At 50.9% G+C, this 27,101-nt stretch overlaps 1 protein-coding gene across 2 annotated transcripts in view; it reads left to right on the top strand.

Annotated features, from left to right (window-relative positions):
• The window catches only part of CRMP1 (collapsin response mediator protein 1), a 76,531-nt gene that overhangs the window by 17,545 nt on the left and 31,885 nt on the right, over nucleotides 1-27,101 (top strand). For both annotated transcript variants that reach the window (XM_042936930.1, XM_042936931.1), the window contains exons 2-4: nucleotides 6,449-6,537; nucleotides 12,222-12,406; nucleotides 16,352-16,516. In XM_042936930.1, the coding sequence (XP_042792864.1) occupies nucleotides 6,449-6,537; nucleotides 12,222-12,406; nucleotides 16,352-16,516 (439 nt within the window). The remainder of the gene's footprint in view (nucleotides 1-6,448; nucleotides 6,538-12,221; nucleotides 12,407-16,351; nucleotides 16,517-27,101) is intronic.

The following is a 27,101-nucleotide window of genomic DNA, read 5'->3' as shown; positions in this document are numbered from 1 at the left end:
TTCTCTGAGCTTCTCCTCTGACTCACAGGACCTTTGGCAGAGATGTGATTCCTGCCCAGAACCAAGGTTTAGATGGCCCTTCGTGAGAGCTCTTTCAGCATCATCTGCATTGTACAGGCTTTGCACTAAGCCAGCTTCTATTCCCAGGCAGTAGGCTTAAGCTTTCAGGGAATTTTAAAAGCAGAAAAAGGGATTTCTGATGTATCAGTCTTCTCTTTTCTCCTGTGCTGTATTTCTTCCCTCACCCCTTCTTCCTCCATTCCTTTCTTCCCTCTCTCGTCCATTCCCCCCCTCTTTATCTTACTCCTTTCCTCCCCTTTTCACTTCCTCCTTCTCTCTTTTCAAACATTCTGTTCTTCTTTCTCCCTTTCTCCTTGCCTCCTGTGTGTCTCCCTCTCTCCTCCTGCTCAGCAACCTCTGGCTGGTCCCTGGGATCCAGAGATGAATCGCCCCAGGCAAGCCTGGCCAAGAAGGGAGGTCCAGCCCTGCGGGAGATGGACACATGAGCCATGACCATGACAGATGCTCAGTCTTGTAGCAGAGGGGTGTGCAAGGGGCAGTGGGACGCGGGAGCACCCCATAGTCTCTGCTGGGGGGAGTCTGTTACTATTAGAAAGATTTGCTCTCCCCCCTGAATTACTACCATATAGAGAGTTTGGTATTTTGCTTTTTCAGCTAAGATTTTATTGCCTAGCACTTTTGTCTGTCGTTAAAAATTCCTGGGAAATATTTTAGCAGATGAAGGATACCCCATTAGTGGTGTGGTTATACGAGTGCAATTAATTCTGGATCACACTTTTGTGTACAATCCTTTGACCTGTTTGGGGATATTTTCCTGAGGACAGATTCCCAGCACTGAATTTTTATATCAAAGGTCATCAGCAATTTTAAGGCCCATGATACAGTTTGCAAAATTGTCTAGTGCTTATCTTACTGAGAAACTCCTGCTTTGAGGAAATTCTAATCAGTTTCCCTTTTTCTACTTCTGCCCAGTATTTGTGTGATGTCTCAGCTCAGGAGCTTTTGTATGTTTGAGTTCTTCTTTGAAGAAAACCCTTTCATTATCATGGGGACCCGCCCAGACTCCATTCCTCATGGCGTTAGGGTCCCCTTGAGCTGGCATCTGAACCCCTCTCCAGGGCCCCACCCTGAGGTCCTACTTCAGCCAGATAAAACCACATATGGATCCCCCAGCACACCCTGTCCCTCTGTGCCTGTCCCCATGTCATACCTCTTTCTGTAGTCTCTTTTGTCCTTTGCTGCATGGCTAATTCCCATTCATGCTTCCAGCTTAAGTAAGCATTTTTCCCCTGGAAGAGCTGGAACTGGGGCACCTCTGTGCTCCTGGCAATCTCTGCTCTTCTCTCTGTCCCAGTCCTTCCCAGTCTCCCCCACTGGCCTGAAAACTCCTTAAGGGCAAGTGCTATTTCTTTTAGCTGCACATACTCCTTCCTTAGTTATTTATTGAGTGTGGTTCCTGCTATAGAAAATGGCAAAGAATAAACAATGTGCGACTCTACTGAGTAGTTACACATGCCAGACCTGTGCTAAGTGCTTTGTGTATATACCCCATGGACTTTTCCCAACAGCCTTATGAGGCAGGGACAGTTGTCCCCATTTGCAGATGAGGAAACTGAGGCTAGGAGAGGTTAAGTCACATGGATAGTAAGCAGACAGAGACTGGACCTTGCATCTGACTCTGGACAGTCTGTTCTGATGTAACGCTGATCCAAGGACACGAGCCATACTGAGCATAATTCCCTTTAGGTCACAGCTGTCATCATGGAATGAATGGCAGTCTCTGGCATACTCTAGCTGTTGGACTTTTGTTGAATTTTTAGTCAGATATTTCATTTCCTTCAAAGAATTGAAAGGGTGATTGTAACACAGAACAATTGTCCTTGTTCACATGTGTGTCTGTGAGAGGCAAGGAATTATTAATTTTCTTTTAAATGTGTGACTGTTATTTTGTTAAATTCTTAACAATTATGTACCATCAGCTTCACTCCTCTTGGTGTGAGATTTTACACTCAGCTTTCCTGCGTGAAAAAAGGGAGCCCTAGAATGCTAGGTCCTTGGGTCACAGACATCTGGTATTTTCTAAATTATATCTGATTATGGGTGTCATGGATTCTGGAGTGTGAAAATGCTTCTCTTTTTTTAACGTGCTTTTTTAATGTTTATTTTTGAGAGACAGAGAGCTCATGGGGGAGGGGCAGAAAGATGAGACAGAGGATCTGAAGCGGGCTCTGAGCTGTCAGCGCAGAGCCCGATGTGGGGCTCAAAGTCACGAACCGCGAGATCATGACCTGAGCCGAAGTCAGACGCTTAACCGACGGAGCCACCCAGGCGCCCCTTGAGTGTGAAAATATTTTAAGATGTGACAGAAGAAATATTTAAGATGTGTTTGGTGCAGTGGATGCCAGGCCGGAAGTTAGGGAACCTTGGGTCTAACCCATACCCCCGTTAGTTGTGTGAACACGGGAGGTCACCCGGTCTCTAAGCCCCGTTTCCATCTGAGGTCAGATCAGACCCAACACTCCACAAGAACCACTCGGCGCAAACAGGCTTGGAGAGCAAAACTGTCATAAAGCACAATTCCCAAGGTGTCATCTGGGGAAAGTTCCCTTGTCAGAACTTTCCACACAACAAAAGGATCTGTGTTTGGAAAAGATGTTAAGTGCAGTCCGCCGCTCGCGTATTCACGTTACACGTCAGCAGAGTAAAGGATCTGGGTTCTTGTCATATGGACCATCTTTTGTTTCTGCTTAACCCAGAATTTTCTAAACTCACTACCCCCAGGACTCACCTTGGGGAATAGCCTCTACTTAAACCCCTCTGAGCTAGAGTGCCAAAGGACATGATTCTGAACATGCCAGTTAAGAGGCAAAGGCACTGCTAATTTCAAGGAAGAAAAGCAGGGAGTCACATTGGCTCTTGCCTTATCATACACGGACTTACTGTTTTAGAACTACACTTGTACCCGACTACGTTGGAGCTCGGACCGGTGCAGTAGCTGCACACAGAATCGGCTGGTAGTTGGGGAGGAGGTGGACTTGAACACAAGCTGCACCACCTGATTCTAGAAAGAGCAGGGTGGGGCTGATCTTCTGGTGTGCAGTGTATTAAACACTACCTTTCAGGCTGAGCCTGAAAAGCCCTCTATTAAATGTGGCAGAGCAGACGGCTGCCTGCGGGAGGCCGTGTTCTGGAAGCCACGCACCAGCTGCTGCTGCTGCTGCTGCTGCCTCACATTCCCCTGCTTTCCGGTGCCCGGGAAACCTGGACACAAGCTTGTCTCTGCTTCTGGGTGTGCAGAGCCCATGCCTCCCCTTTCCCCTGGTACCAGAGTATCCTCCCCGGGAATGTGCACATCGTGGCTGGCTTCTATCTTAGGGCTAAGAGGCAGGTTGTAGGGCCTGGGAGCGGTTGAGCTTGAAGACAGAGACTCTCCTGCTGGGGGGGTAAGATGTGCTGGTTCCTACTTGTCTCCCTTACCTCATGGCTCGTAGTGCTTTGTCTCCTGGCTGTGATACCTTTTCTCTCCATCTTAATCCATTTGTCCTTCAAGAATCAGTCAGGGATCCGTCTGTGTGTCCATTCATCCATCTGGCCATCCGTCCATCCATCCGGCCAGGTTGTGTCCAATACTGGAGATGCAACACTGAAGAAAACAGATGAAATCTCTCCCCCGGTGAAGCTACCAGTCTTGTAAGGACATTTGCAGGGCACAGCTATAGGTGGCCCGTCCACCTACATCAGCATATCTGCAGGTGTCCCCTGTGAATTGTGTCTGCCACACCAGTGGGCGACCACCACAGCGCTGATGTCAGCGGCCAAGTCACATTTTAGACAAACGTGTGGATACATAGTGTGTAGGGGCTGTGAAACAAAGTTGGGGGGGAGGGGGTGGGTTTTGCTGGCAGGGCACAGGTGTATGATGTTCCAAACAGGGCAGGCGGCGGGAGGGCTCTCAGGTAAGTGACACCGAACAGACACCTGAAGCAAGTGGGACAGTGAACTTTGCCTGGGTGGTGGGATTCCAGATTACGCAGGGTCTCACTGACCTTGGCTTTCACTCTGAAGGAAGTTTGGTGCCGATGCCAGATGCAGGCAGAGGGTTCTGAGCAGCAGGCTGTGGGCTCCGTTTCTGCGCAGCAAGCCTTCCCTGAGTCTTTAGTTTGGGTTAACCCTTCTTCTCTGGGCTTGTACAGCGTCCTCTGCCTTCTCCTTGTTCATGCCACGTGCATTCTGTACGGTTCCTCAGAGGGTCTGGGTGGGATCAAGCCCCAGTTAACCCCAGTGTTACCCAGATCAGCAAACACCCTGCATTGCTAACCCTACTTCTTCGTGACAGTTCTTGCAGTCACCTCCCGTATACACGATCTGCCTCAATCCTTGTCTCAGGCTCTGCATTCAGGGAAGCCCATGGAGGACGCTCCCCCAGAAGTGACTATCCTGAGTTGTTAATGTCCGTTTACTCTCTGTCTCCCTACCCCAGGGCTGGGGCTTTCGGACAGAGAGGCTGTGATTTATTTATTCATTGCTGCATCCCCAGCTAGGAGATAGCACAAGTAGAAAGCAGCACACGGCAAAAAGAATTCTCTGCCTCCAAGAAATGCAAATGAACAATTATTGAGAACCAAGGGTGCTTGGTGATTTTACGCAAGCCAAATAGGGGCAATACTTTTGGGAAGCTATCTGGTCCTGTTTATCAAGGGCCATAAACGAGGTTTATCCTGTGTGACCCAGTCGTTACGCCTCTGAGGACCGAGCCTAATGCGTCAAGCCGAGGGAGACACTTTGTGTGGAGAGACGCTCACTGGCGCTCATTGCAACAACGTCACCCGTGCGAAAACTCAAAAATAACTCCAATGCCCAACAGTAGGGAAATAGTGAAACAATTTATGGTGTATCCACAAGGTGAAATGCTTTGTAGACACTCACTTATGGCTGTGAAGAACATGTGATAACTTGGGGATACCCTTATGGCAAAATGCAGAAAAGGACACAGTTGTGGTTTTTGGCTTCTAGAATTTGCTGTGTGTGTGTGTGTGTGTGTTGTTGTTGTTGTTGTTGTTTTTTACTGTCTCTGGGCCTTGGCTACCAGTTCTCCCTCCCCAGACACTGAATGTTTGCCCTACCTGGACGAACTTTGTTTGTTTGGAACAACTTATCTCGACTTATTTTCTAGGGGTGAGCTGGTCTTGCCTGGCCCCCCGTAAGGGGGACAGCTCCTTAACTTTGCTCCCATGGTGGGCACCCTCCCCTTTTCCTCTTGTAACCAGCCCCCAGCACCCAAGGCTTGTGAAGCCTCTGCCTCTCCCTCTGCCATCTCCACTAGGACACATTCCCCTCTGTCCCTGGTTCCTCCTGGCTCTTCAGGGCTTGGCCCTGGGCTGGGAGCCGAGGCAAAGTGCAGCATCTGATGGGACACAGATGAGTGGATGGATGCGTGCATTACGATCGCCACCATCACGGAAAACGGTAGAGAGAAACATCAGAACGTTGACTGGAGGTCATTCCGGGGCAGTTGTGTTTTTTTTTAATAGTCTTTCTGCTAGTTTTTACGATGTCTCTGAATTGAGTTGTATTATATTCAATAATGATGCCTTAAGAAACTCCTGTTCTACAAATGACCCAGTTTTCTGCAACAAATGAATGGCATCAGAGAGGGAGGAGGGCGGGACAGATCCCTGCAGACTTCACAGAGCCAGATGCAGGGTGGGGGCTGTGGACGGGACCACTCAAGCCGCCCACGGTCAAAGGACATTTCTGAGACAGCCAAGCAAAATTGAGCATGGTCCATTAACCGATACAAAGGAATTCATGTCAGTTGGGTCCGCTGAGATGACGGTTTGTGGTTATGTTTATTTCAAAACTTCTTGGGGCGCCCGGGTGGCTCGGTTGGTTAAGTGTCCGAGCCTTGGTTTCAGCTCAGGTCATGATATCGCAGTGTCGTGAGTTCCTGTACCACGTCGGGTTCTGTGCTGGCAGCGCTGAGCCTGCTTGGGATTCTCTCTCCCTCTCTCCCTCTCTCCCTCTCTCCCTCTCTTCCTCTCTCCCTCTCTCCTTCTCTTTGTCCCTCCCCCACTCATGCTGTCTCTGTCTCTCTCAAAATAAATAAATAAACTTAAAAAAAATTTTTTTTAACTCCTTCATGGTCAGAGATACACACTGAAGTATTTACAGGTGACGTGATACAGCATTTGGGATTTTATTGGAAAATACCGCAGGAAAAACAAAACAGAAGTGTCGGTGGGGGCACAGAATAGGTGGAACGCGAATGGCGAAGTGTGGAAGGTTTTGAGTCTGGGTGATGGACGTGAGGGGGCTTTTTTATGGCGTTTCTTTACTTTTGAAAATATTTGGATAATTTTATATTAAAAGTTCAAAAAACATCTTGGCTTTTCCCTAGTAACACTGAACACTTTGCTTGGCTTTTCAGAGCGACCGACTCCTCATCAAAGGTGGACGAATCATCAATGATGACCAGTCCTTCTATGCTGACGTCTACCTGGAAGATGGACTGATAAAGTGGGTTGACCAAAAACCTTTTTTTAAAAAAAGAAAAGGATTTTATTTTTTAAGTAATCTCTACACCCAGCGTGGGTCTCGAGCTTACAACCTTGAAATCAAGAGTCACACGCCCCACTGAATGAGCCGGGCAGGTGCCCCCAAAACACGCCTTTGAAGAAGCCAGTCTCCCCGGGCTGCCTGGCCCTTAGGGGATACAGACAGCTGGCATTCTGTCCCCAAATGACTGTGCTATGTCCTGTGAATGTCAGGGAGGGAGAGATTCGAGGAGGGAGGAGCTCCAAACTAGTGGTGGGGAGGGGACTAGCAGTTATTGAGTGCCCCTGCCGTGTGAGCCTTCTGTAGGCCCCCAGATGCACAGGGAGCTGTGATGTGCACCTGCTGGCCTCCTGTCCTATTGCAGGAAGTGGTGGGCTAGTCAGGCAAAACAGCTGCCCCACACTGCAGTGTCCGTTAGGGACAAGGCACAGGTGTCAACCTGGTACATAGGACTGAACCCACAGCTCTTTCTTCCACCTGCCCAGAATTTCTGGATTGGGTTGAAGGGGGGCAGGGGAGAAGGGAAGAATGTTAGGACAGGGCCGTGGTACTTAAATAAAAGACATCCATCGGGACTGAAGTCTCCTCCACTTTCTCCCTATCGGCGTCCTCTCCAGCTGTGACATCCCAGTGTGCTCGTTCGCTGTAATGGAGAACCTGCGGCTGGGCGGCTTCAACAATAGGAATTCACTTGTCACAGATCTGGAGGCTGCCAGTCCTGGGTCAAGGTGCCGTCAGGGATGGTTCCTTCTGAGATCTCGCTCCTTGGCTTGCGGATGGCCGTCTTCTGGCTGTCCTCCCGTGGTCGTCCCTCCCTGTGCATGCACTCCTGATGTCTCTTGTCTTCCTCTTCTTACAAGGGTATCAGTCCTATTGGGGGGTCAGGGCCCCTCCCTAATGCCTCATTCTAATTTACTCACTTCTTTAAAGGCCCCCTCTCCAAATACAGTCACATTCTCAGATGCTGGGGGGTCAGGGCTTCAACATACAAGTTTGGGGGAGCACAGTCCACAGATAGTGGTTTGGATGTGGCCTCCACATTTCACCAGCTCGTAATGGAGAGGTTCAGCTCTTTTTTTTTTTTTTTTGCATGACAAACGCCCTGGATTCGCTCAGCATCTTCCCCTGGAGTCTGGGAGAGTAGGAGCTGGAAACTCTCAGTATCCAGCTCTGGCTGCTGGCACAGCAAAGAAGGGCAGAGGGGAACATGCGTGAGATGAAGGTCAGGACTGTCTGGTGCCCATGTAGGCTTTGATGAAGAGGAGGAGGAGGAGGAGGAGGAAGGGGAGAAGGAAGAGGAAGGGGAAGAGGAGGAGGAGAAAGAGGAGGAAGGGGAGGAGGAGGAGGAGGAAGGGGAGGAAGAGGAAGGGGAGGAGGGGGAGGAGGAAGAGGAGGAGGAGGAGGAAGGGGAAGAAGAGGAGGAGAAAGAGGAGGAAGGGGAGGGGGAGGAGGAGGAAGAAGGGGAGGAGGAGGAGGAGCAAGGGGAGGAAGAGGAGGAGAAGGAAGAGGAAGGGGAAGAGGAGGAGGAGGAAGAGGAGGAAGGGGAGGAGGAGGAGGAAGGGGAGGAAGAGGAAGGGGAGGAGGGAGGAGGAAGAGGAGCAGGAGGAAGGGGAAGAGGAGGAGGAGAAAGAGGAGGAAGGGGAGGGAGAGGAGGAAAGGGAGGAGGAGGAGGAAGGGAAGGGGAAGAGGAGGAGGAAGGGGAGGAGGATGAGGGGGAAGAAGGGGAGGAGGAGGAGGAGAAGGAGGAAGGGGAGAAGGAGGAAGGGGAAGAGAAGGAGGACAAAGAGGAGGAGGGGGGGGAGGAGGAGGAGGAAGTGGAGAAGGAGGAGGGCAGAGGAAGAGGGTCAGGAGAAGCCCTACTCTGCCCCTTTCTGCCAACCCCAACTCCAGCCCCAGACTCCAAGCATTTCAAGTCCAGCCCAAGCCCCTGTTTTTCCAGGTGATTCTCTCCTCTCAGCTGTTCCCAGCCACACTGAAATCATGGTACCCCAGAGCAAGCCCAGCAGCCCTCGCCTGGAACCTCGCACCCATAAATCCTCTGCCTGGAACACCTTGCCCCTTCCCTCATTCTCCTTTTCTCCCCCCGTTCCCCAACCCCTGTTTGTCCTTGGGTCCTGGTTGTGTGGCTCCTCCTCCAGGAAGCCTTCCCTGACCCCCGTGTCGGAAGCATTCTCCTGCTGGCCAGCCTGCGTGCCAGTCCCACGCTCCTCATGCTGCACGCGGCTCTGACTTAGGGACCTCACCTTAGGGCCTCCCCCCCCCGGGGCCTGGCACAGTGCTGGGGACAGACAGGTACCAGGAGCATTGGCTGGAAGAACCCTGGCCCGTCAGTGCAGGACCTTGGTCTCGGCTGCAGTACAGCCTGGAACCAGAGGGAGAAAGGCACACGTGGTGGGGGGGTGGGTAGTGAGGTTCCTAGGTCACCCCCCTGCTTAGATAAGGAGACAGCCATTCCAGGGCAGACCCTGGTTTGTGGGGGCTGGGGGCTTCTGGGGCGTGAGGGGTAAAGGATGCTGACAACTGTTGCGGGACCACCTTCCCACCAGCCTCACGGGGTTTGAAGTTAACCCCCCAGGAGCCTTGCAGTCCAGGGTGTATGCATGGAACAAGAGCTCACTGGCTGAGCTGCATTTATGAAGTGCTTGCTGCATATGCGAACACCTGGAGTCTTCGGACCTTGGTGGACCGTGTCGTTCAGGGTTTCCACAAGTTCGTTATCTGTCGGCCCCTCTCAGTCTGAAACGCCTTTGTATTTGACTCTGCTGGCCCTCCCCTTCCGCCGGTAAGCAGACGAGTCTCCGGATGGTCATGTGGGGCGCAGGTCCCTGCTGGCTGGGAAGCAGGTGTGGGAGGGCTGAGACCCTGGGAGAACCACCTGCACTGACCCCAGGCACCACCCGGCATGAGGAGGCTCAGTTCTTTCCCTTTACTTTGATGGAACCCCAAGAACCCTTTTATTTGGCAGCCGTTCGCCAAGTTTTCCTGACAGCTGTTCATCTGTCTTTGTGCAGAATCTGTTATGATTCATTGAAGGTTCCGTCTAGTTTGCTCAGCGCCGGTGACTCAAACGCCGGCCGCCCAAGACTCCTGAGCGCGGTGTCGAGCGTCTGTCTCATTCTCAGAGCCTCCTTTCTCCTCGCCCCTTTTCCACACCCATTGCCATCGAGAACCTTTTAGGTTTTTCCTCCGAATGCACTGAGGGCTCCTTTTGGCTCAATCCCGGTTTGGGGAGAATCTGCTTCTATCTAAGGGAAGCAGGAAGGCAGTTGAGGCTGGTGGGCAGAGCCAAGATATGAGATTTGGGGGGACCTGGCTTGAGTCCAGACCCACCACTGACTTGCTGTGTGGCCTCAGACATGTCACGTGCCTCTCTTGAGTTCTGTTTTCTTCTTTCACTTCCTGTAAAGAGAGGCGACTGTCATGCCTTTAAGATGGACCCCGAACAGCAGTACTTGCTGGCAGTGTGGCATGGTGACTGAGTCACATACCCGATCAGACTCCACGGATACCCCCCTGTAGGGCCCATGCCCAGTCTGGGACATGCCCAAGCCGTTGCCAGCATGAAACAGTTGAACGTGACCCCATCTTCTTTAGAAGCCTGTTGGAGCGTTAAATGAGATGATCCCTGAAGTGTAGAGAAGGCCAGTGCTCAGCAGCGACCTGCCCCTGCTGTAAGGTTTGGGGGTGTCTCCTCCCGGACCCCTGACATACATCCCTGTGTCTGGAGCTGGACAGCGGGAGGATCGGGCAAGGCAGGAGTCTGCACATCGAGATGGAAATTACAGAGGGGAAGAGGTTGGCGTTGGGAGCAGCAGTGGCCGTGGCTGCGGGAGTGGTAGCGGTGATGGTCCCCGGCACCGTCCTCCCGCTACACCTACTTTCAGCTTCGGGACAGATAGTGTGTGACGCCCCAACTCTGTGGAAGACCCCCAAGGGGAGCCCTGTGGCCTCTGTCCACCCCCACCCCACTTGCCTGGACCGGCTCTGCCCAGGGGTCCAAGGGGAGCCAGGGGATTCTGTTCCTGCCACCTGGGGGTGGATTCTTTTTGGGGGCCTGGCATGGTGGTCACCAGAGCGACACTTTCCTATATCTTCATTACTGGTGTTTTCGTGTGACTTAGGATATTGTTGCCTAAGCTGATGAGCTCAGAACAACTGTATTTAAAAAAAAAAAATTTTTTTACTGTTTATTTATTTTTGAGAGAGAGAGAGAGAGAGAGAGAGAGAGAGAATGAGTGGGGGAGGGGAAAAGAGAGAGGGAGCCACAGAATCCGAAGCAGGCGCCAGGCTCTCAGCGGTCAGCACAGGGCCCGACGCGGGGCTCGAACCCACCAACCGCGAGATCACAACCTGAGTCGAAGTCAGATGCTCAACCAACTGAGCCACCCAGACACCCCTGTATTTTTTTTTTTAATAAAAACCGCTCATGTTCAGATCTAGTGGTCTTCACCAGGCGTTGACCTTGGAGGCTGTTGTATCTGTCCTGGTGCTGGCTGAGCCTCCCCTCTGCCCCCCATGTCTCCTGACTCTGGTTCCAGCAGGTGAAACACAGCTGCCACCACAGGGGCAAGGCTTCGAATATCTTGGGCTCTTCTCTCTTCTTCCAGCCTTTGGAATTTTCCTTCTTTCTGGAGGGAGTTTGCAGGCACCTGGTGCATTTGGGAACAGAGGTGATGGTCAGCGTGTGCAGAGAAACCCTGCCATCCCCAGTGTGATTCCCTCCAGGCAGGTTTTACCCTGTTAGTGGATTTTTCTTGTGGGTACTGGGGAGTCCAGCAGCTTCCCTGAGGTCAGTGCTCCTGAGAGTGAAAATGAAAATCCTGGTTGCTTGTCTGTATTAGCTAGCCACAGGTGCCATAACAAAGCCCCCCAGACTAGGCAGTTTAAACAGCAGACATCTATTTTTTCATGGGTCTGGAGGCTGGAAGTCTGAGGTCAGAATGTCAGCAGGTGGGTTTCTTTGAGGCCTCTCTCCGTGGCGTGTAGACGGCTGTCTTCTCCCCGTGTTCTCACATGATCAATCCTCTGTACGGGTCTATGTCCTGATCTTGTCTTCTTACAACGACACCAACCAATCTTACAAAGACACTGTTGGGTTAGGGCCCACCCTAATGGCCTCATTTTACCTTAATTGCCTTTGTGAAGGCCCAGTCTTCAAATGCAGTTACATTCTGAGGTCCTTGGGTAGGGCTTCAACATCCAGCTTTTGGGAGGGTCACACTTCAGCCCATAGCACTGTCAAAGTTTGCAGAGCTAAGGGGACTTTACTCCTGCAGTCACTGTCCTCTGTTTCCCTGAAGTGGTTGACAAAGAGTGGGAAGTACTCTGGAGGGACAGGCTGTTCTGAGAACCCTTTGACACCAAACCCCATAAGCCTCCCCAGATACCCAGGCTGGTAAAGCAGCCCACCTTATACCCTCCACCCCTCTGCTGTCCTGGAGTGTAACCACCTGCCCACATGCCTCTCCCCTTCCTCAGGCCATGAGCCCCTCGAGGGCAGGAACCCTGCCTGAGCTTTCTCTGTCTACCCAGTCCCCTGCATAGGACCTGGCTCAAAAATGTTTACCCAGTGGAACTGACACCACACAGTTGACTGCCATCTTGTTTTTCTCTTAAGAACCCAAGGCCGTTTCTGTTGTTTCCAGACAAATAGGAGAGAACTTAATAGTTCCTGGTGGAGTGAAGACCATTGAGGCCAATGGGCGGATGGTGATTCCCGGAGGTATCGATGTCAACACGTACCTGCAGAAGCCCTCCCAGGGGATGACAACTGCTGATGACTTCTTCCAAGGGACCAAGGCAGCACTGGCAGGCGGGACCACCATGATCAGTGAGTTGCACCCCTGCCTTGGGCATATGTGACTTCTGTTCTATGTCACCAGCAGCATCAGCAACACCACAACACTCAATATAGATACAGGCACTTTGCTCGGGGGACCATTTAATATAACTCACCACAACCCTTCCATAAAGGCCAATATATTATGTGTGCCGCTGGTAATACACTGATAATTTTATAGGCAGTAGACATTTAAAAGTTTAAAGTATTTTAATGCATTCGAAATGAGATGACTGGCACATTGTGGGTACTATTGTTTCTTGTGCGATTAAAATGAATGTTTAAATTTCTAGGAACTGTGGACTGATTTAAAGAAAAGTATCAAGGGAAGAATGATATGGATTATAGGCAGACAAAACCAAAAGTTCCTGAACCTGGTGTGCACATGGCTAAAGTTTGGGAACCAGTCATGTAGGTGTTACTATGAAAGATGGAGAACTAGAGGCTCACAAAGATGAAATAAGTTGCTGGACATTACACAGTGGGGAGCAGGTTGTACTAGTCAGTATTGATGCTGTAATGCTGTGATAATGCTGCATAACAAACAGTCCCAAACTTCAAGCATCACTTGTTTTTCTTGGTCAAGGATCTGAGGGCCCAGGGAGAGGACTGGAGTGGGTCTGCTTCAGGCTGTGGGTTGGGACAAGGACACCATGTCCCTGCTTCAGGCTGTGGGTTGGGACAGGGACACCATGGATCCCCCATCCTGGAACCAACGGCCACCTCAACTGTGCCCTTCTCCTGGCAGATGGCAGAAGTGCAAGAAAGGTCTGGCAGGAACTTGTCACTCCTCTTACCACCTTATGTCTTCACTTACACACAGAAGTTCTGTTGGCCAAAGCAAGTCACATGGCCAAGCCCAAAGTCACTGGGATCGCACTCTGCCCACCATGAGCCATGGGGAAGGTGGGGAGCGGAGGAAGAATTGTGCACAAATAATGCCATGTACCTCAGTGGTTTCTTTGGAGGCTAGATTCTTCCTCTACTGCACTTTTCAGTCCCCTATATTTTTTTAAGTAGCTTTTGTTTCTTGGATTCCATTTTAATAAATGGTTTTTAAAAATATTTATTTATTTTGAGGGGGGGCGGAAAGTGAGCATGAGTTGGGGAGGGACGGAGAGAAAGAGAGAGAGAGAATCCCAAGCAGGCTCCGTGCTGTCAGCATAGAGACTGACATAGGGCTCAGTCTCACGAATTGTGAGATCATGACCCGAGCCGAAATCAAGAGCCAGTCGTTTAACCTACTGAGCTACCCAGGCGCCCCTTAGTAAATGATCTTAATTAAGCAAGCATTAGCTGATTTTCAGTGTTCTTTCAACTGGTAGGCTCTCTGTATCCAGGCAGCTCATCCCCAAACTGGCCACAACCCTGCCCATCTCTCTTCCTCCAACAAACCCCTTTGGAAGTACATTGTGGGCTAGAGCTGGCCATCGTGGGTGGGGCTCGAACCTACGAGCAGCGAGATCATGACCTGAGCCAAAGTCGGACGCCTAACTGACTGAGCCACCCAGGTGCCCTATAGGATGAGCTGTATAATAGGAGCCTCCCCACCGCCCCCCCCCCCATAGTGTTGCTGGGAGACATACACGAGGTTACTGAGCGTAGTGCATGGCACATGATAAGTACTTGGAAATATGAGCTCGGATGGTTCTGAGAGGTGGAGATGGAAGTTCCAGGCTCAGGTGACCTGTGTGGAGTAGAGGACAGAGCCCCAGATGAGGAGTCAGGATCTCCAGAGTCCCCCTTTGCTCTTTTCCCATCATGAGCTTTGAGACTCTTGGGAAGGCCCCAGGCCCATTCTTTGGGTCTCCTCCTCCCCGTCTATAATAGGGTGGTTTTCACAGTGTGTTTTATGGAACTCCAAGAACCTGTGACAACACCAGGACCATAGTAAGAGGAGTGTGAGGGGCAGCGAGGTTCTGAGTCCCCACCCCATTTTTTCATTCAGCTGATCCTTATTGAGGGTTGCTCTGTGCCAGGCACAGTGCTAGGTGTTGAGGGAGAGGATGGAAAAAGCAGGCATGGTGCTAGTTCTCCAGTGGTTGCAGGCTCGTGGGGGGTTACAAATCATATATGACTATATATCCATGTCTATAGTCTGTGACTCGGGCCACAACAGAAAGGTGCACAGAACTCTGAACTGAGGGGCAAAGCATTCAAGGAAGTCTTCCGTGAAGAAGTGGCATTCATGCAGGGATCTGGAGGATGAGTATGAATTAACTGGGTGAAGAAGGTGGAGGGGACCAGAGCCCCAGGAAGAGGGAACGACATGTGCAAACACCCTGTGATGGGAGAACACAGTTTGCATTTAAGAGACCCATGAGGCATGAATGCAGAGACTTAGGGGTAGAGTCCTGTGAGATAAGACTGGAAGGTGAGGGTGGTGCTGAGCCTCGATGGCTGAGGTAAGAATTTTGGACTTTTTCATATGGGCAATGAGCAGCTGTCGAAGGATTTTAAGCAAAGAGTGATGTGATCTGCTGATCCGTTTTGGGTTTTAAAGAGACCATAATAGAGTGGCCTAGATCAGATGTGGCTGGGCCAGTGGGATCACAGTAGCTCACTGAGAGAAGAGGGTGGCTAGGACTAGGGGTGTGGCCATGGAGTGGACAGAGGTGGACAGCTCCAGGGATACGTAGGAGGGAAATCTAAGCACTTGGTGATGGGTCAGATGTGGGGGTATCTGAGAGAAAGGAAGTGTCAAGAATGACCCCTTCGATCCTAGGTATGGAACTAAGGTGGTATCTGCACAGCTAAGGAGGTGGCGGGGGACCAGATTTGCAAGTGGTAACGATGTTGCATAAGGTTTGGGACATTTGAATCTGGAGGAGCTTTCGAGTTTTGCTGGTGGAGAGGTCGGGGAGACAGCTGGTTTCAGAGTTCTGCAGCTAAGCTGGAGTGGTACATTTTAATGATTAGCTACATTGAAGGAAACATTCCAGGACCAAGCCATGAGGAATTCGACCATTTAATGGCCAAGGAGAGGCAGAGAATTCTACAAGGAGCCTGAGGAAAAATGGCCACAGAAGTAGAATAAAAGCCAGCAAGCCATGTTGTCATGGAAACCAAGAGGAGGGAGTGATTCACTGTGCCCTGAGAGGGCCAGTGGAGTCAGGATTGGATGTTTCCATTAAACCCAGAGACATGGAGATTGAATTAGCAAAGGCCAGTGCTTTAGATGGGTGGAGGAGTGAGTGGGAGGAGAATAGGGACCTCTCTTTATAGGTGTCTGGCTGTAAAGGGTGGATGTTAGGGAGATAGGGCAGTAGCTAGAGGGATATACGAAGCCAAGTGAGGCTTAAAAGTTAGGCGTCTCCTCTTTCATTTGCTTTACATTTAAGATTTTATTTGAAAAAGGGTGATGAAATTAACATTCTTTTAGTCTCTAAAGTCTTTTTCACTTTTCATCTATGGCAGCATGGAGTAGGGAAAAGGTTCAGACTGCAGCAGACGAGACTCTGGGGATCTTCCTACTACTTAACTAGTTGTGTGATGTTAGACAAGTTCCTTGCCCTCTTTGAGCCTCAGTTTCTTCATCTGCAATGGAGATGCTAATATTCACTTCGTGGGGTGGTTGAGAGGATTAAATGTGATAATTTTAGGCCTTGTGGCAGTATCTGAGGCATAGTAAGCATTCAACAAATAGTTGTGATACTGTTGCTGCTGCTGAAGGTGACAATGACAATGGTGGTGACCATGCCGCTGCTGATGGTTATGGTAGTCATGGTGACATTGACGGCAGTGTTGACGATGATGACGAAGAGGGTTGTGATGATGAGGATGTTGATCTTGGTGATGGAAGTGGGGGTGATGATTAAGGCGGTGGTGGTGATGATGGTGATGGTGGTGATGGGGTGAAGAGGCTATTAGAGCCTACCATTGGGACATCTTGGGTCCTAAACATCTTGGAATGTGACAAGTACCGTTCTTTCACAGTTGACCATGTTGTCCCTGAACCTGGGTCTAGCCTGCTGACCTCCTTCGAGAAATGGCACGAAGCAGCTGACACCAAATCCTGCTGCGACTATTCCCTCCATGTGGACATCACGAGCTGGTACGATGGCGTGCGGGAGGAGTTGGAGGTGCTGGTGCAGGACAAAGGTCAGTTAAAGTCTCAGAATGGGGGCGCAGTTCTGGAATTGCTGGTTCTTTGGCGGGTCTGATTATGTGAAGTGAAAAATCCCTTTATCTGCGTCTGCGGGGAGCCCAGCTGTGTGCTGCACACTGTCGCATACACAATGCAAAAACGGGATCCTCTATAAGGGGTCTGTCCTCTTCTCCTTCGAGCCCTTGGGAGGTATCCCCCTGTTCACAGAAGCAAGCCTCATTTCCTTACCCTGGCACGCAGGGCCCTCGCTGATCTAGTCCCCTTTCTCTTTCTCTGCCTAAACGTATCTGGGGTGCTTGTTATCCTGGATGCCGTCCCCTGAAACCTGCTTGACCACTGGACCTGTGCTCACACTGAACACCCTACCAGGATGGCCCTTTCTTCCACTCTGCTTCCCGAGCTCAACTAACACCTTCTCCAGTTTCCCCTTTTTTGGCTCTCCCCTCTCCATCGTACTTGGATTATGGGACACTGGTTCTTTGGCTCATCTGTTACACCCTGAGCTCTATGAGTGGGGGGATCGTCTCTATCCAACTCTGTATCCCAGGCCGTTTCCCTTCTGTTTGGACTCACTCACACCGGGTGGCCCTGCACAGTGTAGACACTACAGCGTGCATCATGTTGAGATGACTCAAACTGCAGATACACGAAGCAAAACAAGAGAACAGAATGAACCAGGACAGGAGTGGTCTGTCCGGAGAGGGACTGTTCTGGATGCTCTCTGAAGAGGCAGCCTCAAATGAATGAGATGCTTCAAGGAGACCTAGAGGGTGTTCTCAATTTTTAAGATAGAGATGCTGTGTTTTTTCATTATAAGAGTATATTCTCCACAATACAAAAGAGTCAGGAAATAAAGAGAAGGAAAAAATGTTTTTCTTCTGGCCATACCCCCCCGCCCCCACCACCTACATTAACGTTAAGGAGTATTGCTTTCCATTCCCTGTCCATTTAGACGATTTCCTCCTTATATAGTTACACGACGGCAGTTATTCGAGATCCTTCTACTTTCACTTAACATTTTACGAGTAATCATTAGTTTTCATTAATAACTTTTTAATGGCTTGTAATGTAGCACGTAATGGTTAATTTGCTTATTTTCTTTTTATCGGGCACTTAGGTTTTCTGTCTGCTTTACTGTAAATGGTGTTACGGTGAACATCTTTGTCTACAAACATTTGTTTGCATTTCTAATCGCTTCCTTCGATTTCCAGAGGTGGAATCACAAGGTCAAGGTGTTAACATTTTTCAACATTGTGACACTCGCAGCCAAATTGCTTTCCTGGAGGATGCACACACTTGCATGCCCACGATCCCCGTGTCTCTGGCTCCTTGCACGTGTGCACCGTGGGGCGTTACTTCTACAAAATCCTTGTAAATTTGATGAGGCAAATCCAGCCTACCAGCATACGCTGCAGTTCTTTTCTCATTAATTATGTCAGACATTTTGCATCCTCGTTGTGAATGTGCGACTGTATTCTTTGCCTACTTCCAAGTTTGGGTTTTCTGTGTCTGAGTTCTCCACATCAAGAAGGCGATATCCCTCCCTTGCGGTGGCTGTGAATCACACTCTTGTTTTGGGCAGTCGCAGTCCAAGGGAATTTACAATTCTGTACCTTGCCTTCCTCACCTCGTGTTAAGTCCTGAGCAATTTTCCACTCTCCCCATGGGGCTCATCGTATCAGTTTTAGCAGAGCCTGACCCTATGGGGATGTGCAGAGGGGACAGGGGGGACACTGAGATCACAAAGCTGTCACACAGGGGACTTTGTGGGGTCGTATTTATCGCATTGTCCTGGAGGAGGGCAGAGAATTTTCTCCCCTTGACCGGACACTTGTAAGGAAATGGCTTGTGGAGGTTTTTCGGTGCATTCCTGGTTTTAAGCGTCTAACTCGTACTGTGTAATGTTTTTTTATTGATTTAAGTTTAAGAGCTAGTGCACGTAGGGTGCCTGGGTGGCTCAGTTGGTTGAGTGTCCGACTTCGGCTCAGGTCATGATCTCACGGTTCGCGAGTTCGAGCGCCGCGTCGGGCTCTGGGCTGACAGCTCAGAGCCCGGAGCCTGCTTCGGATTCTGTGTCTCCCTCTCTCTCTGGCCCTGCCCCGCTCATGCTCTGTCTCTCTCTGTCTCAGAAATAAATAAACATTAAAAAAACAAAACAGGGAGGGGCGCCTGGGCGGCTCAGTTGGTTAGGTGTCCGACTTCGGCTCAGGTCGTGATCTCACAGTTCGTGGGTTCGAGCCTCGCGTCAGGCTCTGTGCTGGCAGCTCGGAGCCTGGAGCCTGCTTCGGATTCTGTGTCTCCCTCTGTCTCTGCCCTTCTCCTGCTTGTGCTCTGTCTCTGTCTCGAAAATAAATAAACATTAAATAAATGAAAACAAAAGAACTAATGCGCATTTATTGAGAAACAGTATGGAAGTGTCTAACATAAAAAGTGATAATTTGGTGTTTGTCTTCCCAGGCATTTTTCCTATTTGTATATTTGTGAGGTACATGCTCACATAGCCATAATTTTTACTTAAGTGGAACTGTAATATGCATAATCTGCAGGATGCTTTTTAAAAATTTTTTTTTAAATGTTTATTTATTTTTGAGAGAGAGAGAGCAGGGCTGAGCTGTCAGCACAGAGCCCGACGTGGGGCTCGAACCTGTGAACCGTGAGATCATGACCTGAGCTGAAGTCGGACGCTTAACTGACTGAGCCACCCAGGCGCCCCTGCAGTATGCTCTTTTAAAGAATATTTTTCATCCTTTTAAGTTTTTATTTATTTAATTTGAGAGAGAGAGAGAGACAGAGAGAGACAGAGACAGAGAATCCCAAGCAGGCCCTGCACTGTCCGCATGGAGCCCGACTAGGGGCTTGAATCCACAAACCACGAGATCATGACCTGAGCCAGTATCAAGAGTCAGACCTGAGCCACCCAGGTGCCCCTGCAGTATGCTTGTTTCCTCAATAAATGTCATGGACAACCAGGCCCCTCCGCTTAGCAGCTGTGTGACCTTAGGCCAATCCTTCAACCTCTCTGTGCCTCAGTTTCCCCGTCTGGAGAATAGAGGTAACAACGAGGTTGTTTTGAAAGTCCAACGAGAGGGTATATATAAAGTACTTAGAGGAGTGCTGGCCCCTGGTTTGATTCTGTATTATTAGTTATTTCTTTTATCATCATTCCATCGTTTCTCCTAAGAGTATTCCATTTTATGGAGGTACTGGGTTAATCTACTCCCTAGTGGAGAATTTTAAAAAATCGTGTTGTCAGGGCTCGCAGGGAGCCGACTCTGAGGCAGAGGATGGCCTGTAGGAAGCGAGTGTGGATTAGTTTCATGTTGCTGTTATAACAAACTCTAGCAACCTGTGGTTTAAAACAACCCAGATGGCACCTCTGGAGGCCGGAAGTCTGAAGTAGGCTTTTAAGGTTCAAGACAAGGTACTGGCAGGGTGGGATCCTTCTGGAAGCCCCGGGGAGAACACTTCCTTTCCCTTTTTTAGAAAAATATTTCTTAATGTTTATTTATTTGTGAGACAGAGAGAGAGAGAGAGAGAGAGAGAGAGAGAGAATGTGAGCAGGAGAGGGGCAGAGAGAGAGGGAGGCACAGAATCGGAAGCAGGCTCCAGGCTCCGAGGTGTCAGCACAGAGCCCGACGTGGGGCTCGAACCCACAAACCGCGACATCATGACCTGAGCGGAAGTTGGACACAACCGACTGAGCTACCCAGGCGCCCCTTCCTTACCTTTTCCAGCCCCTACAGGCTGCCCAAGTGCCTTGGCCCCTGGCTCTGCATCCTTCCAGCCACTGCCTCCCTCCCCCCTCATTGACTCCAACCTCTCCCTTCCTTCTTTCTCTAAAAAGGACCCTGGTGATCATACTGAACCCACTCAGGTGATACAAGATGATCTTTTATCTCAAGGTCCTTAATTTAATCTTACCTGCAGATTCCCTTTGTTGGGAAGGGAACATAGTCATAGTTCCTGAGGATTAGGGTGCGGACGTCCAGTCTTTGGGGGGGCCGTTATTTTGCCTCCCACAGGGCGAATCCAGGATCCACCCCTGTGAGCGAAGCCCAGGAAACAGGATTGGCTGCAGGGAGCTCTGAGACCTGGACGCCCTTCAGATGGATCCCCAGGACGCCAAGGGCATGGGGACTTCACACGTCCCACCAGCCCGGCATTGGGTGTGGCCCCTCTGGGATGGGGCATGACCTTGAGCTAGGCTGCTCTGTGCATGGAGGGTGGTACAAACAGGACTGACAGCTGAGGGCCATCTGCCGGCAGCTCGCCCAGCAGCCGGGGCTGGGGAGCGGGGAAGAAGTCCTTCATTCCGAAGAGGGCTCTTGGGGCTCCTGACGGCACCTGCTGCTGCCTATTTGCAATTGTTTGGTGTTTCAGTGTTCTGGGAGAACATGTTTGTGAAGATACCCATGCTTACCTGTGTAGATATTTTACAGGGCAAGGAGCTGGAAGCGAACACTGGGTGCTCTCCACCCTGTGTCTATGCGGGGCTGTTGGTGTTGGGATGGGAGACGACGGTGGAGGCGGTGGTTTCCGGGACCGAGCTGGGCCACCTGCAGCAGGTGGGCAGGTCACTGGCTCTGTCGCTAACTTTGTTTCGTTTTCTAACACTGGGCAGCGTTAAGACTCTCCCTCCCATGAGCGCCCGTGGAAATGGCTTGTAAGTGTCACGTGCCTTTTACGAAGCAGCAGGTGCCGGACGGTCCCAGCAGGTGGACCGCCCGGGTTCAAATCCTGCCCTTCCGCCTCCTGGCTGCGTGATGCTGGACAAGTCCCCCAGCGGAGTTCTCTGTGGTTGCTCGGCGGCCCCTCATCCAGGGCCCTGGTACCTGGCACCACAACCTGAGCTCGGTGTATATTCTCCACCCTGATGGAGGTCTTGGTTGTCGTAGCAACCTCAGAGGTAGGCAGTGCGTGGTAGGGATTGCTTTGCTTGAGGTACCACGGAGGGTGAGCTCCTCAGTCCACCCGGAAGCCAGGCATCAGGCATCGAACCCGGCATGTCTCTTGATGGTCCCCATGGGGTGCTCTCTGTGGAGAGAGGTCCTACCCCAGTCTGCCCTAGTGAAGGGGGAGGAAGCGCTGCCAGAGCCAGGGGCCCGTGTCCACACTTGGCAGGCTCTGCCAGAGCAGCGGATGCAGTGACAAGGGCCCTTGTCTGTGCAGCCACCCACAGAGGCAGTGACCTCAGTGGAAGGGCTTTGGGCAAGAAGTAGCATGTTGTCTCTGGGGCTTTACCCCCACCACCCATCTCCCTGTTCGCCGGGAACCTGGGGCACTGTGGTCCCTCAGGCAGGATCCTTGATGCTTACCCAATGCCCCGGGGGCCTTCAGCCTCATTCATCATTTGGTGGCCCCCCGGGCTGCCTAATCTTGGTGCAACTGAGGCATGCAGGGAGGTCCCACACCAGTGTTCAGTGGTGAACACTCATCTTCCTGGAGGGGCTCAAGCACCCACACCTCCTAGAAGCCTTTCCTGCTTGCTCTGCACTCCAGGATGGGGTCCCCTTGGAGCCCCCACAGCCCCAGAGGGGGCTTCTCCAGCAAGGCTGTGGGGCTCAGGGCTCTCACTGCCCTCTGGACCGTGATGACTCAGGAAGAGGTTGGTTTTTCTCATCTCTGTTCCCAGGCCAAGGCTGGCACACAGTGGCCTCCTGCTCGGTTGTCTCATCGGGAGCAGGAGGCACTTGGATTAAATCACCGGTTCTTCTCCTGGGCTGCTGGAGCCCGGCCCCAGGCCCCGCTGAACCTGAATTCCCAGAGGGAGGGTTTGCAAAGCTCAGGTATTCTGATGCAAAGCAGGGTTGGGGCCACTGGCTGGATGACTGCCCAGGGCCTGCCCTGCGTCCACCCTGTGTCAGGGTTTTAGGAATGACCCAAAGGACCATCAGCCCCCTAAGACCCGTGGGCCCTCAGACAGGTCACAGGCTGCACCTCACATCCCCTGAAGGAGACCCAGGACTGGAACCCTCTGCTCGAGGATGGGTGAGCCAGTGAAGATGCCCTCCTTTGGGGCCCAGAGGGTTAACCACAGACAGGCTGTAGGGGTTGCTAGGACCAAAGGGCCTGGAGGGAAACAAGAATTCCCAGGTCCTCTGTAGAAGCCGGCCCCTGCCAGGGGCAATTATTCTTGCTTTTCCCTTCCTGTTGGCCAGTCCTGTGTCTGAGATTGGGTGGACAGGTTATGAAGGATATCGCTATCAGGGCTCCTAAGTGCACAGATTCCTTCTTATCCCCAAGGCAAGCAGCACCTTCAGGGGCCTTGGCTGAAGCCCTCCCGCCTCCTCTGTGCACCTGCAGCCCCATCAAAACACAGGTGGGATCCTCTCTGAGCCCTGCCCAGCCCCGCCTGGTCTTCCTTCTCCTTCCCAAGGTGCTCAGTGAATGGTGGTGACCTCAGGGCTCCAGTCCAGGCCCCCCTGCCTGAGGGGCCCCTCAGCTTCCCTAGTGTCTTATGGCCAGGGTCACCCATCTGCCGCGACCCTGGCCCAGACTCACACAGAACATAGCTCTCTAGACGCCCACATGGGGCTCGACTTACCAGGTTCTCCCAAACCCATCAGGGGTTCCAGTGAACCCTACTGCCTGTCAGTCGGGGCCTCACAAGGGGCACCCCTGTCCAGCCATTCACTCAAGGCAGAAACCTGGAGACCCCTGCCAACGATCATTCCCGATGTGCCCTTCGCTCTTCCTTCCCCATCCGTCACTGGATCCACGGCTTTGCCTGTGCAGTACCTCAGATCTGACTGTGGGTCTCCACCCCCGGTCCCTTCCCTGATGCCGGGCTCGCCGTGTCTCCTCCAGATATTCCTCCTCGGTCTCTGTCCCCAGTCCTACCCCTCCAGTGCGTTCTTCCCCCAGCCATACAAGTGGGATTGAAAAAAGTAATTCGTGTGGATGCCCACAGTGGCTCCACAGTGTCCCCAGGATAAGTTCCAAGGTGCTCACATGGCTCCGAAGGGCTTTTCCTCGGGTGCCTGCACGTCGGAGAGGGGCAGCAAATATTGGGGGGCTGGCAGAGTTCCTGAGAGACGCTCTGGCGAACTTCTGTGCCCCAAGTGTTTAGCACACACCTGCATAGAGTAAGTTCTCAGTCCGTACTTACTGCATGAATGGATGAGTTAGGGGAGGAGGAGAGGGAGGGAGGGAGGGAGGAACAAGCCTGGCGTCCTTTCCTACAGCATTTTAGCACCTTGCTCTCTAAGTCAGAGGGCTTGCTCAGGAATCTCGAGGGTCATCATCACTGGACTGCAGAATCAAGCACAGGAGATTTTCAGGATGGGAGATCAATTTAGAGCTCCTGCAGTTCAGTCTGCCTGGTTTTAGAAATGGAACCCGAGCTCAGAGAGGCGTAGTCGCCTCCCGAGTGCCACACAGCAGCTAGCGCTTGGACCCTGTTGTCTCTGACAGAGCTCTGCTGGCGCTCCTGGTGTCTTTGGCGCCCTCTTGGGGTGGTCCACTGGGAGAACGTGCCCTTGTCTCAAGGCACAGGCTTGGCAGCTGGGGCTCAGGCTGGAGTTAGCCCCCCTGGGTGCTCCCTTTGCTGGGAGCCCTTGTCCGGGGCACAGGTGCAACTCCTCACGGCTGCTGCCCAGCCCCTGCCCTCCTTCTTGCCGATTGCTTTTTTCACTCTATTCAGGCTGCCAAAAGAACAGGTTCACCGTGCGTCTCCCAAGGACAGGCTCAGCCCGTGGGATATGAAAGTCGTGGTTCAGCACTTGACTCCGTCTTTAGATCAAGCAACTTATGGCTTATTTTAGAAATCTCAAAATACAAGAAGTTATTCTAGAAAACGGTGGTGCCAGCATGCTGTGTAGACTTGGCAAGGGAGAATGGCTTCCCTTGGGATGGAATTTTTTATAAACCACTGACAGGGAAGTCCTGCCTGTGTTTTCTAAGCCACAGACCCCTATTAATAGCACTTACTGGTTTTGTTGGATGTCAGCAGCATTTCAGTCTCAAAATAGAAACTTTAATGCAGAAACCATTGAAAAGAAGAGGAAAAAAAATCGAGCCCAGTAAAGAAGAGAGGAACTCATATTGGCTAGGTGCTAGGCTGTGTCACTTAGGTCAGGTGTTTAGCCTGTGTCACTTGGTTATTTTCTAAGAACAGCAGTGCACAGGCAATGGGGTCATTCCACTATTGGTATGAACCTCCTGGATCTTTCTGCGAGCACTTCCATTGTCTCTTTGTCACATTGCCCTGTGTATCAGCTAGCTTTTGCTGTGTAACAAACCATTCCAAACCTAAGACTTAAAACAACAATCATTAATTACCTTCTGATTCTGTTGGTCGACAACCAGAGCTGGGCTCAGTTGAACAGTTTCTCTACTGATCCTGTCTGGGCTCATTCAGACATTTGGGCCTCAGCTGGAATGGCCGTGGGAAAGGGGGTGGGGGAATGCTCCACACATGATCCCTTGTCCTCTCATGGGCTCTCTGGGACCTCTTCACTTGGTGGCAGTGTTCCAACAGGTGAACGTAGAAGCTGGAAGCCTTCCTGAGGATTAAGCTTAGAACTCACACAACATCATGTCCATTGCATCCTGTTGGTCAAGTTGAGTCACAAGAGTATCCCAGATTCAAGGGATGGGAAAAAAAGACTACTCCACTGATGAGATGAACTTGGAACAATTCGTGGCCATTTTAATCTAAGTTGTGTCTCATCTGGCCATAATTAGTGCAGTTCTCCTTCATTCGTTCAAAATACTCTCAACTCCATCCAGCCATCTCAAAATTTCCCTCCAGTTATGGCATCAGGTTCAGAGTCGAATATCTCATTATGAGCATGTATGTAGGATGTGGATGAGGTTCCTTGGGTACGGCTTCTCTTGATCCAAAGACCTGTGAGCCTAAGAGGTAAGTTCTGTGCCTCCCCTCCCTGTACATCTCACATCCGATGGTGGGGCACAGACAGGACAACCACGATAAACAGTCCATTTGAAAAGAGACAAGACGAGTGGCACATGGTCATAACTCCACAGGACTGGAATCCAGCTGGACACATTGCTGGGAAGACCTTTTCTGGGGGTAGAGAACATTCCTTCATCCAAGCCAATCCTTCTCCTTGGGAGTGATGCCCAAGTTCAGGGGCTGGCAGACTCCACAATCTGGGGGCCAAATATGGCCCGTGGCCTGTTTCTAGGTTTCTATGCAGCCTATCAACTAGGAATTTCACATTCTTAAGGGTTTTTCAAAACAAAATCCAAACAGCAACAAGGAAACAAAGAAGAATTTGTGGCAGAGACTATATATGGCCCACAGAGCCTAAAACATTTACTATCTGACCCTTTACGGAAAAGCTTCCTGTCCCCTGCCCTAGGCCATTGCTTGCATAGCTCAGGCTCTACCCTCTGGACTCTTGGCCAGACCCTTAGAGATATAGTTTGCTTTCCATAAAAGTGACCCATGTTTGCAGCAAAGTACCTTTCTCAGCCTTTTCCCTACCCATGGAAAGTTCATTTTGAACAGGCTCAGTCTCTTTTAGTCACAGAGGGTATACTTTTCTTAAAAACATTGTGGGTTTCCAATGGTCGCATTGTAGTTCACTCCATTGGACAAATGGACACTCCAATGGACAAATTTTTTTTTTAAATGTATGTATTTTGAGAGAGCGCCCCCATACATGTGTGCATGTGTGAGTAGAGGAGGGGCAGAGACAAAGGAGAGAAAGAATCCCATGCAGGCTCTGCACCGTCAGCACAGAGCCTGACGTGGGGCTCAAACCCACGAACTGTGAGATCGCGACCTGGGCTGAAATCAAGAGTCGGATGCTCAATCAACTGAGCCACCCAGGCACCCCATGGACAAATCTTTTTTTGAGACGGGCTTCTTTCCACTTTAGGTGACTGTCAGTGTGCTATGTGATGATACTTATAAGATTCTTAGAAGCCCTGGGGCACCTGGGTGGCTCAGTCGGTTAAATGTTCGACTCCTGGTTTCGACTCAGGTCATGATCTCACAGTTCGTGAGTTTGAGTCCCACGTCGGGCTCTGTGCTGATGGTGCAGAGCCTGGTTGGGATTTTCTCTCTCCCTCTCTCTGCCCCTCCCCTGCTCATGCCCTCTCCCTCCCTCTCTCTCTCTGTCACCTTCTCTAAATAAATAAATAAAACTTAAAATTTTTTTTCAAAAAAAATGTTTTTTGAAGCCCTTTTTCTGGCCAAAGAAGTTTACTGGGCACCACCTTGGGTTTCTATGAGGTCTTAACAAAGAGTTCTGGGTATACCCTTGATTGAATCTTACACTTGAGGTCATTTTTCACTTTGAGAACTGTTTGCAGATTGGCAAGAGTAGAGAGGAGAAGTCGTCCTGTGTGTTCACTGAATTTCGCTTGCAAACTAACCTGATCCTTGTCCCTCAGGTCCATTTTGATGTGTGTCTTCTGGTGCTTCATCACATGTAGCTTAGAGAAACCAACTGGCACTTACTATGTTCTTCATGGAAATCATTTTAGGCAGACCCGCAAGTTCTCTGGGTACATTTTCCTCCAAGTTACTCGTCATGGTTTTTCCCATCGTGTTGCCACTACCTGGGATGAAGGGCCCCTTTCCCACCCTCCACTAACAGTTTGTTG

The sequence above is a fragment of the Panthera leo genome, chromosome B1, assembly GCF_018350215.1.
Source record: "Panthera leo isolate Ple1 chromosome B1, P.leo_Ple1_pat1.1, whole genome shotgun sequence".
Classification (NCBI taxonomy): Eukaryota; Metazoa; Chordata; class Mammalia; order Carnivora; family Felidae; genus Panthera; species Panthera leo.
This window is presented reverse-complemented; position numbering and strand designations above follow the sequence as displayed.